Source organism: Macrotis lagotis, chromosome 6 (assembly GCF_037893015.1).
Source record: "Macrotis lagotis isolate mMagLag1 chromosome 6, bilby.v1.9.chrom.fasta, whole genome shotgun sequence".
Lineage (NCBI taxonomy): Eukaryota > Metazoa > Chordata > Mammalia > Peramelemorphia > Peramelidae > Macrotis > Macrotis lagotis.
This window is the reverse complement of record NC_133663.1, coordinates 95,512,785-95,528,605: the sequence shown is the minus strand read 5'-3', so window position 1 is coordinate 95,528,605 and position 15,821 is coordinate 95,512,785. Positions and strand designations below refer to the sequence as shown.

The following is a 15,821-nucleotide window of genomic DNA, read 5'->3' as shown; positions in this document are numbered from 1 at the left end:
AGGACTTGGGGATTACAATCAAGCATTTACTACCCTGCAAAATTCAGCATATGTTGTCAGGGGGAAAAGATGGATGTTCAACGAAACAGAGGACTTTCAGAATTTCCTCACACAAAGATCAGAACTGAACAGAGAATCCAATCACCAAATATACAACTGAAGAGCTGCATAAGAAGGTAAATGAAAAGGGAAGGAAAAATCAAAACAAAACAAGTTAGTCAAGACCATCAAATTGTATACAACCCTAAAAGGCATGATATAATACTTCTAAATCTTGAGAATGTTACTTTTCTTAGAATAAGTAAATTAAAGGAGTCAAATATAATTGAATAGACCAGACTTAAAGAATATGGGTAAAACTGGGTCTTTTCTCTCCATTGAAGAGGTCCAAGCTGGCATCACTATGTTTGAGACAAAAAGCCCTGATGAAAAGCTGAGGTGTTAACTCTAAACTTAAGTGTCTCAGCATCCTTTGATCCACTTCAATTCTGTTGTGCTGATAGAGCCTAGCACTTTCTCTGAGGAGGGCATCATAAGCTGGGGTCCTGAGTCAGTGTCTCACCTAACTTACAATCATTTGTAAAGTTCTCAAGTGAGACCTTCAGGGCCTCCCAGTATTTAAGAGTCCTTTAAGATTCTTATAGAATTAAATCAGTGTTTGTCTTAATTCTTACTTCACTTAAAAAGGGATTAAGTACCCTGGGGTGGTATAAAGTGTGGGAGAAAATAGTCTTGGGGGGAGGGGTACAAAGAGTTCATGAAATGATTTGGCTTTGGATGATAATTTGGCTCATGAGGATTGTGTGTCTTTGGAGGGCACTTGAAAGGGGAGTAAGGAAAAAAAATGATTACAATATGATGTAATTCAAGACTCTTGAAAAGTGTTCTTTTTAGGGTTTTTTTTTTTTGCAAGGCAAATGGGGTCAAGTGGCTTGCCCAAGACCACACAACTAGGTAATTATTAAGTGTCTGAGGCCGGATTTGAACTCAGGTACACCTGACTCCATGGCCTGTGCTCTATGCACTGTACTACTTAGCCACCCCTGAAAAGTGTTCTTTTAATGAGATAGAAGAGGAGAAGCTACTTGGTGACTTTGAGGCAATGCTACTTATCAAACAATCAAGCATCAACCAATCTGTGATGGTACTTTGATAAAAATTTGAGTTTATCAGGCAATCAATGAAATTATGATTGATGACACCTGATTAATAGTACTTGAGTGATAAATAACAATAGTTGAAGAGGCACAAAGATTTATAATTTTAGAGGGAAAGAAGTTAGGCTGTGAATATTGAGGAAATTCCATTCCATAGATTTGGCCCATTCTCACTTGGGTCTAAAATCTATCTTGCTCTCTGGGGGAAGAGGTAGGGGAAAGACAAGATAAGGGAAGAAGGGACTGATGAAAGGGAAGTCGAAGGCATGAGTGAAAATAAACAAAGTTAAATTTTAAAAGTAAAGTTAAAGGGGAAAGAGAGTAAAACTTTGATGAGGAGAAATAAGAGAAGAAAGAAAACAATTTAAAGGGGAAAGATAACATGGAGGGAAATAAAGGAAATACAGAATTAGTAATATTAATTATAAATGTGAATGGGATGAAATGTCCCATAAACTGCAAGCAGACAGAATGGCTTAAAAACCAGATTTCTACAATACGTTGTTTATAAGAAACACATTTGAAGCAGAGAGATACACACAGAGGGTAAAGGAAAAAGGATGGCACAAAATATACTATGCTTCAGTTGAAGTAAAAAAAATCAGGGGTAGCCATCCTGATCTCAGATAAAGCAAGAGCAAAAATAGATCTCATTAAAAGGGATGAGGAAGGAAACTATTAAAAGGCAACACAAGTAATGAAGTGCATTCAAATTCCTAGAGAAAAGTTGAGTGAATTACAAGGAGACATAGACAGCAAAACTTTAATGATAGGGGACTTCAACCTCCCTCTCTCTGAACTAGATAAATATAACCACAAAATAAACAAAAAGGAAGTTAAGGTGAATGAAATCTTAGAAAGCTTAGATATGTTGGGGGCAGCTAGGTGGTGCAGTGGATAGAGCACCAGCCCTGGAGTCAGGAATACCTGTGTTCAAATCTGACCTCAGACACTTAATAATTACCTAGCCGTGTGGCCTTGGGCAAGCCACTTAACCCCATTTGATTTCCAAAAATGTAAAAAAAAACCAAAACTTAGATATAATAGACCTCTGGATAAAACTTAATGGGGATAGAAAAGAATTATAGCTATACCACAATTGACCAGGTACTAGGGCATAAAAACGCTCTTAATCAAATGCAGAAGAAAGGCAGAAATAAAAAAATGCACACTACTCAGACCATAATGTAATAAAAATTACATGTAATAAAGGGTCACAGAAAAAGAAATTAAACATTGGAAACAAAATTTAATTTTAAATAACGAGTGGATCAAACATCAAATCATAGAAATCATAGGAATTTTCAATAATTATATCCAAGAAAATGATAATAATGATGAGACATAATACCAAAATTTATGGAATGCAGCCAAGGCAGTTTTGAGGGGAAACTTTATATCTCTAAATGCTTATATGAATAAAATAGAGGAAGAAGAGATCAATGAATTGGCTATGCAACTAAAAAAGCTAGAAAAAGAACAAATTAAAAAATCCCCAATTAAAAAACAAATTAGAAATTCTGAAAATCAAGGGAGAGATTAATAAAATTGAAAGAAGAAAACCATTGATCTAATAAATAAAACTAAGACATGGTTTTATGAAAAAGCCAATAAAATAGAAAAACTGTTGGTTAATCCGATTTAAAAAAAAAGAGAAAAGACAAATTACCAGTAATAAAAATGAGAAGAGTGACTAATTATCAATGAGGACAAAATTGAAGAGATAATTAGGAACTACTTTTCCCACTGTATACAAATAGATTTGACAATATAAATGAAATGGCTAAATATTTACAAAAATACAAAGCACAGTAGGAGGATATAAATTAAACCTACTTAAATCATCAGCATTTCTATATATGAACAATAAAGCCCAAGGGCAAGAGATAGAAAGAGGAAATTTCATTTAAAGTAACTTCAGGCAACATAAATATTTGGGAATCTGCCTCCCAAGGCAAACCCAGAAACTGTATGAACATAATTACAAAGCACTTCTCACCCAAATAAAGCCAGATCTAAACAACTGGAAAAATATCAATTGCTCATGATTAGGTCCAGTTAATATAATAAAAATGACAATTCTTCCCAAATTAAATTACTTATTCAGTGCCATACCAATCAAACTATCAAATAATTATTTTATTGAGCTAGAAAAATAAGTAACAAAATTCATCTGGACAAAAAAATCAAGAATATCAAGGGAACTGATGAAAATGTAAAAGAAGGTAGCCTAACTCTACTAGATCTAAAACTTTACTATAAAGCAGCAGTCATCAAAAACTGCCTGGTACTGGTTAAGAAATAGAGTAATGGATCAGTGGATTAGGATAGGTTCAAAAGAAACAGTAGGGGCGGCTAGGTGGTGCAGTGAATAAAGTACCGGCCCTGGAGTCAGGAGTACCTGGGTTCAAATCTGATCTCAGACACTTATTATTATCTAGCTATGTGGCCTTGGGCAAGCCACTTAATGCCATTTGCCTTGCAAAAAAAAAATCAATAAACAAAAGAAACAGTAGTAAATGACTACAGTAATCTACTGTCTGACAAACGCAAAGATATTTGCTTCTGGGATAAGAACACTTTATTTGACAAAAATTGTTGGGAAAACTAGAAAATAGTATGGCACAGACCTACATCTCACATCCTATACCAAAATAAAGTCAAAATGGGGGACAGAATTAAGACATACAGGGTGACACCACAGATAAAGTAATAGGCCAAGAAACATTCTATCTGAACTATGGAATAGGGCCAAATTTATGACCAAACAAAAAATGGAGTACATTATAAATTGAAAATGAATGCTTTTGACTGTCTTAAATTAAAAAGGTTTTGCACTAAAAAACAATGCTGCCAAAATTAGAAGAAAAGCAGATAGCTGGGAAACAATCTTCACACATGGGAGTTCTGATAAAGGTCTAATTTCTAAAATATATAGAGAAATGCATCAAATTTATAAGGTTTGCTAGTCATTCCCCAATTGATAAATGGTTAAAGGATATGAATAGACAGTTTTCAACTGAAAAAAGTAAAACTATATATACTCATATGAAAAAATGTTTCAAATCATTATTGATGAGAGAAATGCAAATTAAAACAACTCTGAGGTATCACCTCACACCTATCAGATTGGCTAAAATAACAAAAAGGGAAAATGATCAATGTTGGAGAAGTTGTGGGAGGATTGGGACATTGATGTATTGCTGATAGAGTTGTGATGGATCCAACCATTCTGGAGAGCAATATGGAACATTGACCAAGGAGCAATAAAACTGTTCATTCCCTTTGACCCAGCAATTCCAGAAGAAATCATAAAAAAAATAGGAAAAGTTCCATATGTTCCAAAATATTCACAGCAGCTCTTTTTGTAGTGGCAAAGAATTAGAAATTGCGGGGATACCAATCAATTGGGGAATGGTTAAACAAGTTATGGTACATGAATACTATGGAATACTATTGTTCTATAAGAAATCATAAATGGTCGAAACTTTAGGGAAGCATAGAAGGAATTACAGCTGAGCAAAGGGAGTAGAACCAAGAGAACAATGACACATTAACAACATTGTGAGACATGGAAACAAAACAAAGACTGACAGATTCCTTTCTGTGGGGGGTGAGGGAGGTAAGATTGGGAAAAAAATAAAATAAAATTCATTCCTTTTTTAATGTAAAAAAAAAAAAAAACATTGTGAGATGAGTAACCCCAATGGATGCAGCTGCTCTCAGCAGTTCAGAGAGCTAGGACAACTGTATTAGACTGGCTATGGACAATGCTATTCCTATCCAGAGAAAGAAAACAAAAAAACAATCCTTCAGAATATGAGGAACACTACATTCACTTTTTAAAAAAAATTTCTTATGTATTTCTTTCCATTAATCCTAATTTCTCATTCCAAAAATGGCTAAACTGTAAACATGCTTAACACAAATGTGTTAGTACAATATTAACCTAACTGCCACTGATGGGAGGGGGATGGGAAGGGAGGGTGGAAAGAAATTTTTAACTTAGAAATATGTATAGGGGGGCAGCTAGGTGGCACAGTGGATAGAGCACCAGCCCTGGAGTCAGGAGTACCTGAGTTCAAATTTGGCCTCAGACACTTAATAATTACCTAGCTGTGTGGCCTTGGGCAAGCCATTTAACCCCATTGCCTTGCAAAAAGAAAAAAGAAATATGCATAGGCATATGGATGATTGTTAAAAAGAATTTTAAAATATGTATTTGGAAAAATAAAACATCAATTAAAAAATTAGATAAGAATAAAAGCAAATTTCTTGTGTAAATGAGTGTATATACACTCAACCCCCACTACACACACACACACACACACACACATCTAAACCTATCTACAGTTACATCCATTTTAATCTTATTCTGTGGATTCCTGAACCTGTCACTTCTGCGTAATAGTATGTTTCATCTTTGATTTTCTAGAATGAGTATGAAAAATTTTGAGGACTTTTATAAAGAAATGAAGAATAAGCTAAGCAGAAGCATATTTTATATAAAAATATAACTGTGTATACTGGTTGACTCAGAAATACCACTACTAGAGATCAAAAATGAGAACACACCCTCCCCCAATTTCTATCAGTCCTTGTCATAGTAGCAAAAAAATAGAAAGTAAGGGTTACACACCTGCTGGAGAACGGCTAAACAAATGGTGGCATATGAATTAATGGAATATTATTACACCATAAAAATGATAAAAATGGAGGGTTACAGAGAAATATGGGAAGATTTGTGTGAACCAATGCTGAGTAAAGTGAGTAAAAAAAATAAACTAGGAGAATAATTTAAATAATGGCATCAGCATGGTAAAGACAAACAACTAAGAAAGATATTAGCATTCCAACTGATGTAATGACAGGTCCAGAGGGACCTAAGACAAAACGTGGTAACTTATACTCTGAGAGAGAGAGATTATAAACTCAAAATGTAAAATGAGACATGAATCTTTGTCCATGGCAAGGAAAGAAGTGGATACTGACTATGTATGTCTGTTGTCAGAGCTTTGCTTATTCTTTTTTACTATTGTTGGTTAATTGAGGGGAAGGTATTAGGATGGAGCTGATGTCATGGTGTACAGAGCACAGATTCAGAGAACAGGTTTGGAGTCAGGAAGACTCCTCTTCATGAATTCAAATTCAGTCATAGACATTTACTCTAGGCAAGTTATTGAATCCTGTTTGCCTCAATCTCTCATCTGTAAAAAGAGCCAGAGAAGGAAATTGCAAACTACTCCAATACTATTGCCAAGAAAACCCCATCTAGGATTACAAAGAGTTGAGTATGACTGAAATGAGTGAACAATAACTGGGAGGGATAGTGAATAAATGCCTGCTGGCTTATAAAGAAAAAAATGTATTGTCCGTAGACCAATGTACAGAAATATAAATTTGATTATGTAGCATATTCTTTACTTGGAATAATAATCATGACATCACAGAATGAGAATTAGAAAAAAGTAGATAAAATAGAGAATAACCATTCATTTTGCAGATGAAGAAGCTGAGGTTTCAAAGTATGGGTGAGTTCCACAAGGTCACAAAGGTAATAATGATAATGATAAAAATAACAGTTGACATATCCTGATAAGATTTGTGAGCTACATTATCTCATTTATGTTTCAGGAGAATCTAGTGAGGTAAAGACTATAGCTTTGTTAAATCCATTTCAGATTTAGAAATTAGGATTCAGAAATGTTACATCATCTGCCAATGGTTTCTCAGCTGGTAAATGTCAGGAGAGCTTTTGAACCCAGATCTTCCCCTATCTCCTTATTCCAACCTCCTTCTAATATAGCTGGCTCTCCCACACAAAGTACTTTTAATTTGTATAATAAGGCTGCAAGAATCATTCTCCAAATTTCAGAAGTGAAGAGATTAGAGTCAGAGAAATCTAGTAACTTAGCCATTTGTGCTGTGATTAACTAAGAACTTCTGACTTTGAATTTGTCAGGCTTTACATTACAAAACAAAAACTTTTCTGCTTTGTAGATACTGTGTACTTTACAAAGGCCTTAATGAATTTTAAAAGGAGGGGGAAAACCCTGCTAGCATTTACTATTTGTAAGAACAAAGGGTTTGAATATTCTAAACCATCCTGACCATCAAAATTTTAATGAAAGAAAAATGAATCAAATAACCCCCCACTAGAGCATTTGCATATAACAAGTCCTATTATAAATATTAGATTCCCAAAGCATAAATTTACATTCATAGCACAGACATGATATTATACACTGGCTTAAAAGCTTCAAGTCAATGATCTGTAGATATTTCCCTAGAGTCTGAACAGTGACTCACTCCTTTGACAAATATAAGCTGATTTACTTTAATAATAGCAAGTAATAAAAACCAAAGGAAATAAGTAATATTTTAAGCCTTTTAAACATAATAATTTATTTATTCCTTTAATTCTGGACTACCCTCTTAAAACTAAGTCTTACCAAAATTGTCCCAGCAACAAAAAGATTAATCTTGCAATAATGGCACAATAAAATCAGCATTTAAAATCAAAATAAGTGAGAGAAAAGATATTTTATTTTCAAGTATATATTATTCTACTGTGGACATTAATATAAAGCATTCAGGCATTTCAAAATAACTTATACTAAGGACATTTTTAAAAAGGAAATAAGTCATCAAATTTCTGGATTAGTTTCTCTCCTTGCATAAAAAGAATTTTTAGTATATAGTACCATAGTTGCCATGGTTATGACAGTGGCTGTTTATTGGTATGATTAATATTATCTCATATTATATATTCAAGAAATACCTTCCGATACACACAGAGAGACATACACATACAAACATATATTCTCAGAAAAAAAAAATCTTTTTGTTCCTTCTGGTGATGCTGATATTTTTTACAAAAAGAAAAAAAGCTTTGTGGAGGGGTGGCAAGATGTATTTATCCTTTAGGGAAGGAGTATTTAACTGCTTCTTATAGGGATTCCCTTTACAACTATTGGTTGGTTTTATTTTCTTCATATACTACAACAAATCAATTAAAAGCAATAACAAATACATTGCTTTTTTCCATTTTTAATTAAACACTGATATAAATGACATTCACATTAGCACTGATTCAGATAATAAGCTATTATGACAAATAAAAGGCTGGTCTTAGAGAGCTGCCTCAAGACACTGGGAATTTAAGTGAATTGTTCAGAATCACAGTTAGGACCTAGCCTTGGTGGGATTTGAATATGGGTCCTTCTGACTCTCAGGTCTCTATCTATTGCATCATGATGCCACTACGAAGAAATTATAAAGGGATAACTATTTATTAAAGAGAACAGATAAATAACAAAAAACTTTTTTCAACAAGTTTTAAAATTTTATTGATCTATTTTCCAATTACATATAAAGATAGTTTTTCAACATTGCTCCTTTTGCAAACTTCTGAACATTTTTCTATCATCCTTGCTTCCTTCCCCATGTACATGTAAAATCATTCTTAGTATATTTCCATATTAGACATGGTATGAAAAAAAAGAATTAGAACTATGAGAAAAAAAATCCATGAGAAAGTAAGAAAAAAACATAAAAGGAAGTTTTAAAAAGTGAACACAGTATGCTTTGCTCTACATTCAAAATTCATAGTTTTCTCTCTGGAAGTGGATGGCACTCTCCTAAACAGGTCTCTCATAATTGATCATCTCACAGTGCTATTGATAATGTGTAAATGTTCTCCTGGTTCTGCGCCCATAACTCAGCATCAGTTCATGTAAGTCTTTCCAGGCTTTACTGAAGTCAGGTCACTCATGTTTACTATTGTTTACAGAATAATAGTATTCCGTAACATTCATGTAACATAGCTTGTTCAGCCATTCCTCGATTGATGGGCATTATAAGGAGCATTTCACAAAATTTCACAAATACATCTAATAGGTTTACTTTTATAATGTATTTCTCTTTCCTTTAATTAGATATATTTTTGCTTTTGCTTTGAGATCAGGATTGTTACTCCTGCTTTCTTTTTAAACTTCAACTGCTCTAGTCTTTCATCTTTACCCTGTGTGTAGTATTTTCCTGCTTCAAATGTGCTTTTTTGCAAACAAAATATTGTAGGAGCCTAACATTTTTCTTTAGGGTTTTTTTTTTTTGCAAGGCAAATGGGGTTAAGTGGCTTGCCCAAGGCCACACAGCAAGGTAATTATTAAGTGTCAGAGGTTGGATTTGAACTCAGGTACTCCTGACTCCAGGGCTGGTGCTCTATCCACTGCACCATCTAGACACCCATGGATTCTAACTTTTAAACCATTCTGCTATACACTTCTGTTTTATGGAAGATTTCATATTTTTCACATTCGTAGTTAAGATTTTTAATTCTGTATTTCATTCCATCTTATCTTCCCCTTCTTTGTACTTTTCTGTCTCCTTTCCCCTTATCCCTCCTCAGTGATGCTTTGCTTCTAACTGCTGCATCTCTTTCTACCCTCTCTTCTACCAACCCTCTTCCCTTTTCTTCTCCCTCTCACCTTTTAATTTACTTTTTTAACATTTACTTTAACTTGACCTTGACTTTTACTTTCCCCTTCCCTTTTATCAGTCTCATCTTCTTTATTTTCCCTTCCCCCCCCTTCTTCTCTGTAGGGCAGAATAAATTTTTAAACTAATTTGGGAATGTATATTTTTCCTTCTTTGAACCAAATCTGTTGAGAGCAAAATGTACTCAGTGCTCACGCCCTCACTACTTTCCTTTTCTATAATAGGTTGTTTGTGCTTCATCAAATGGATAATAATCCTCTAAAGCCTTCTTCTACTGGTAAAATCCTCTTTTTCATGTCTTAAGTATTTTTATACCTGTCTTGTACCCACACTTTCTGTCAAAGTATGGTCTTTTTATTTGTCCTGTTAGAAACATAATTCTCAAGGATGGATTGATTGATTGATAAGCTTCATCAAATCATTTTACTAGTATAAACACCACCCTTAAGAGCTAAGAGTTTGATTACATCAGCCAATTTACCTTCCCTTCCACTGATCCAAAAGGAATACAACCTTCAAGAACTAAAAGTTTGATCACATCAAAGTCAATTTATACCCACACCCTCTGTCTAAATGAGCTCCTTTCAACTGTCCTAAGAGAAATACAGTTCTCAAGAGTTACAAGTATTGTCTACACACATTGGGATGTAACATTTCCCCTCCTCCCCTTCTGTTTGCCTTTTTTGTATATCTCTTGAATCTTGTATTTGAAGATCAATTTTTTTTTCAGGTAAGTTTTAAAATCTGCTATTTCACTGAAAATCCACCTTTTCCCCTGAAAGAACATGCTATAAAATTGCAGGGAAGTTGATTCTTGGTTGTAATCCAAGCTCCTTTGCCCTCTAGAACATCATATTCCAGACTCTCAGATCCTATAATGTTGAAGCTGGTAAATCCTGAGTAATCCTGATTGTAGTTCCCTGGTATTTAAATTGCTTCTTTCTGGCTATTTGCAGTATTTTCCCCTTTAGCTGAGAATTTCAAAATTGCTACAATACTACTTGAAGTTTTTATTTCAGAATCTCTTGGTGGGGGGGGGGTGATTGATGCAAGGATTATTTCAAGGATTATTTTATCTTCTTGTTCTGGAATACTAGGAGAGTTTTCCATGATAATTCCCTGCAAGATATTGTCTAGGTTTTTTTTTCCTGATTGTGTGTTTCAGATAGAATAATAGTTTATAAATTATCTCTCCTGGATCTTTTTTCCAAGTCAGTCATATTCCTAAGAGGCACTTTACATTTTCTTCTAGTTCTTCAGCCTTTTGGTTGTGTTTAATGGAATCTTGGTCTCTCACAGATTCATTTGTTTTCATTTGTTGTCCAACTCTAGTTTTTAAAGTTTTATTTTCTTTAGTTAGATTTTTTGTTTCTTTTTCCAGTTGGTTAATTTTATTTTCCAGCTGGTCAATTTTACTTTTAAAATTATTTTCTTCAGTTACAATTTTTTATTATTCTCCTAAAAGACTCTCATTTCTTTTCTTCATTTTTCTTTTTCCTCTCTTCTTTGGTTTTTAAAATTCTTTTTGAACTCTTCCAAGAGATCTTTTTAAAAAAGAAACCAAGTCATCAATTGATGAGGCTTTACAGTAGGCATTTTGTCACTTCTCTTCTGAGATAATATTTTTATCATGCTTACCAGAATAGTAGCTGTGAATGGTTAGTGCTTTTTAAAAAATCATTTATTTATTCTTATTTTGTACAGATAATGTTTTTTATGCATTACTAAAATATTCTTGTTTAAGAGTAAACATAATACCCCCTCCTGCCCCAAAAATATAGACCTGCATGAGTGATAAAGTAAAGGGGAGGGGAAAAAAACTAAAATTAAAATTAAAAAATAATAATAATAACAATAACAACAACAACAACAATAATAATAATTGTAGGTATGGCCAGGAGGCGCAGTGGACCGAGCACTGGCCCTGGAGCCAGAAGCACCTGAGCCCAAATCTCGCCCCAGACACCCAACAATCACCCAGCTGTGTAACCCCGCGCAAGTCACCCCCAAACCCATTGCCCAGCAAGCCCCCCCCCCAAAAAGACCCCAAATAAAATAAAATAGCACTGGCCCTTGAGCCAGGAGCACCCAGGTTCAAATCCAGCCTTAGATACCCAACAGTCACCCAGCTGTGCGGCCCCAGGCAGGCCACCCAGCTCCATTTGCACTGCAACACTCCCCCCAAATAATAATAATAAAAAGTGTACTTCAGTCTGTGTTCCAACACCACCAGCTCTGTCACAGGTGGATCACATTGTTTATGATAAGTCCCTCACAAAAATTACTTCCATATTTTTCCACAGTTGCCTTTGCTGATCACAACTCCCTCCATTTGTACTTCTCCACTACCATGTACTATATTTTCTTTCTCCTTTCACTCTGTCTCTCCTGTAGGGTAGCTGAGTGGCACAGCAGATAGATCCCTGGCCCTGGGACCAAGAAGCCCGTTGAACCCCCATACCACCCCTTAGGCCAAGCATCCACCTGGCTCTATGGTCCTGGACAGGCCTTCCATTACCAGCCCCTTGCAAGAAGTAAAAAAGAAAATGTGTTATATCTGACCACTCTCCCCCTCATGGTCCATCCTCTCCTCCATCACTCACATTCCCCCCCCTTTCCCCTGTCCCCCCCTCCTTCTTACTCCAGATGCCTATACCCCATTGAGTATATATGCTGTTTCCTCTCCTAGCCACCTCTGATGAGAGTGAAGATTCCCTCATTCCTCCCTTCCATATCATTGCAATAGCTAATTGTAATAAAGAAAAATCTTATTATATGAAATATCTTAGCCTATTCCTCCTCTCCTTTTTCTTTCTCCCATTACATTTCCCTTTTTTCTATTGACTCCATTTTACAACACAATATATCTTCAAATTCAGCTTTCTCCTGTGCTTCATCTATAAAAGCTCCTTCTACCTGCTCTATTAAATGAGAAGATTCATATGAGTATTATCAGTGTAATTTTTCTATACAGGAATACATGTAGTTCAACATCATTAAGTCTCTCATATTTTCCCCTTCTCCTCCACTCTCTATGCTTCACCTAGTCCTGTATTTGAAGATCAAATCTTCTGTTCAGCTCTGCCCATTCCAACAGGAACATTTGAAATTCCCCTAGTTCATTGAAAGTCCATCTTTTACCCTGGAAGAGGACATTCAGTTTTGCCAGGTAGTTGATTCTTGGTTGCATTCTGAGCTCTTTTGCCTTCCAGAATATTATATTCCAAGCCCTATGAGCTTTTCATGAAGTTGCTGCTAAGTCCTGTGTGATCCTGACTGCAGCTCCACAATATATGAATTGTGTCCTCCTGCCTGCTTGTAATATTTTTTCTTTGACTTGGGAGTTCTGGAACTTGACTATAATATTCCTGGATTGTTTTTTTTTTTTTTTGGATCTCAGGAAGATTGGTGGATTCTCTCAATTTCTATTTTTCCTGTAGTAATTCTTTGAAAATGAAGTCAAGGCTCTTTTCCCAGTCATGACTTTCAGGTATTACAATAATTTTTAATTTATCTTTCTTAAATTTCTTTTCCAGATCAGCTGAGATATTTCACATGTTCTTCTAATTTTTCATTCTTTTGGTTTTGTAGTATTGTGTCCTGATTTCTTGTAAAATCAGCAACCTCCCTCAGTTCCATTCTTTGTCTGAAGGATTTGTTTTCCTCAGAGAGTTTTCTTATCTCTTTTTCCATCTGACCAATTCTGCTTTTTAAAGCATTCTTCTCCTCAATAACTTTTTGAACTGCTTTATCCATTTGACCTATGCTGGTTTTTAACATGTTATTTTCTTCAGCATTTTTTGGATCTCCTTGACTAAGTTGCTGACTTCATTTTCATGTTTTTCCTGCATCTCTCTCATTTCTTTTCCCAATTTTTCTTCTATCTCCCTTACTTGATTTTCAAAGTCTTTTTTGAGCTCTGTCATAGCCTGAGCCCAATTTCTGTTTTTCTTGGAGTCTTTAGATGCAGGAGCTTGTACTTCCTCATCTTCAGATTGAGTGTTTTGATCCTTCTTGGGATCACAGGCAAAGTATTTCTCAATGGTGTTCCTCTTTTTTCTCTGCTTACTCATTTCTCCAGTGTGTGCCTGGTTTTGGGGTGCTTCCTTTTGAGTATTAGTAGGACACCCCCACAAGGATCTCCATGTGTGAGGCTCTGTCCACCCTCCTGGTCTGTAAATGACTGTAAGGGTACCCCTCTGCCAGGGGGCTGAGGTGGGGGGTGCCCTGCTACCCTACGAGGGGGACCTAAGACTGCGATCAGGATCTGAATGGTTTCAGAACCCCAGAGTCCTGTTCCAGGGACAGAGCTTAGTAGTCTCTCTCCACTCCCCTCCCTAAGCTCAGCACTCATGCCCTGGGAGCTCCTGCTTAAGGGCTCTGCCTGCTTCCAGTTCTTGGATCTGCTGCTGCCATGCTGCTTGCTGTGTGTCCTGAGGGCTGGGCTTCACATGCTCACTCTGACAGAGGTGCCCCCACTGTTCCCCCAAGTTGTGCCTGGTGCTCCCTGAGTGTAGATCAGGAAACTGCCCCCGCTGCTACAGTTCCTAGCTCCCTGGGGCTGCCTCCACTCTGGTGGGCCTCCCCTCCAACCCTGGGGAGTGGAGCCTTTCTGCTCTTTTCCAGGTTACCTTGGGCTGGAGAACTGCCTCACTGGGTCTCTCTGTGGGTTCTGTCTCTCAAAATTTTAGAGTCCTTAGCTTATGAGTTTTGAGGAAGAGCACCTAAGAGATGATCCTCTCTTGTCTCCATCTTGGCTCTGCCCCCTCAGGTTATTGCTTTTCAGAGGAGTTTTTTGTTCATCTTGTCTTTTGAGTTCTGTTCTGGTAATATAGTGGGTGTATAGTCCCAAGCTTTTTTTTTTTTTTGCTGGAGGCTGGGGTTCTGGTTCTGGCTTTCTGCTCTGGTTCCCAGTTTGGTCTCTACACTAGAATAGTCCAAAATCCCACCAGCACTGGAGTTGTGGGACCTGAAATCTTTTCCTCTGAGCTTGTGTTGGGACTCTCATTGCTGGTCGAGCTGTGGGAAGGTCTTAGCTACACTATGGTTAAAATCCTCTCCCTGGTTGCCCAGCTGTCCTGTCTATACTGGGCTATACTGCCCTTTTACCAATTTGACAGGCCTTTTTCTGATAACTCCAAGAAAACTTGCTGAAAAGTTCTTTCACTTTGTGGATCTGTTTAGAGGTTTCATTCAAAGTTGTTTTGGGAAAAGTTCCAGGAGCTTCCTAATTTAACACCACCATCTTGGCTCCATGCCAAAGTGTAAACCTTTTTTTTTGTTGTTGTTGATATGGATAGGTGATGGCACTTCATAAGAGTTTAAGCCTTAGAAAAAAAGAAAATAAAGGACTTGATTTCTTAATAGCAGGAATTCATAACCTTTTTTGGGTCACAAAACCATGACATCTGGAGAAAGCTTTGGGCCTCTTTTCAAAATGATGTTATCAAATATATAAAATAAAATTAATAGGATTTTCAAAGGAAACTAATTATATAGATATACAATTATCATCAAAATATTTAGAAAAGCAAGTTCATTGACCTCATCATCTTTCTTTCAACTTTACCTGACCAAAACAGCAATTCTGAATGAGATGCTTCAGCACAGAAACCTGCTAGTTTTATGGATTACTTCCAAATCTCAGGGCAATGAAGAGAGGGTGCTAGGGTGGAAACTGTAAGGAATCTCATCTTATTAGTCAGAGTCCAAAGTTTATCACACATGAAAAGTTAGAAATACATAATTAAATTTTCTAAGGAATAAAAATTTTACACAGGACAAAGGAACACAAGAGATAACAATGGGTGTGTATATATATATATATATATATATATATATATCCACATTTAAATAGAATTTTAATGAAAATAAAGGAGAACCTTGTATTAGCAATACAGCATAGCATGAAAAAACTAAACTCACTGTTGGATCTTGTGTCTCCCGAAGCTTGTGTGTAAAAGATAATAATTTCTCCACTGCATCCTGAGGTATACTTAAAACCTATTTGATGAAAGAGTTTAAAGAGAAAATAAAAATAAAGTCAAGATTAATTTAATATTCTGCTAAAATCATACTGTATAATAAGCAGAAGATTTTACAACTCCAAAAATATGTAAACTGGAAGACCAGTAAACTAAGTAAACTGACAAATACTAAGTCTGA

General features: G+C 35.8%; 1 protein-coding gene and 1 long non-coding RNA gene across 2 annotated transcripts in view; one reads left to right on the top strand and one right to left on the bottom strand.

Annotated features, from left to right (window-relative positions):
- The window catches only part of VWA8 (von Willebrand factor A domain containing 8), a 469,402-nt gene that overhangs the window by 291,034 nt on the left and 162,547 nt on the right, over positions 1-15,821 (bottom strand). The window contains exon 16 of the mRNA XM_074191741.1: positions 15,582-15,659. Coding sequence (XP_074047842.1) covers positions 15,582-15,659 — 78 coding nt within the window. The remainder of the gene's footprint in view (positions 1-15,581; positions 15,660-15,821) is intronic.
- LOC141491122 (uncharacterized) overlaps positions 1-15,821 on the top strand; it is a 48,876-nt gene that overhangs the window by 23,105 nt on the left and 9,950 nt on the right. The window lies entirely within an intron of this gene.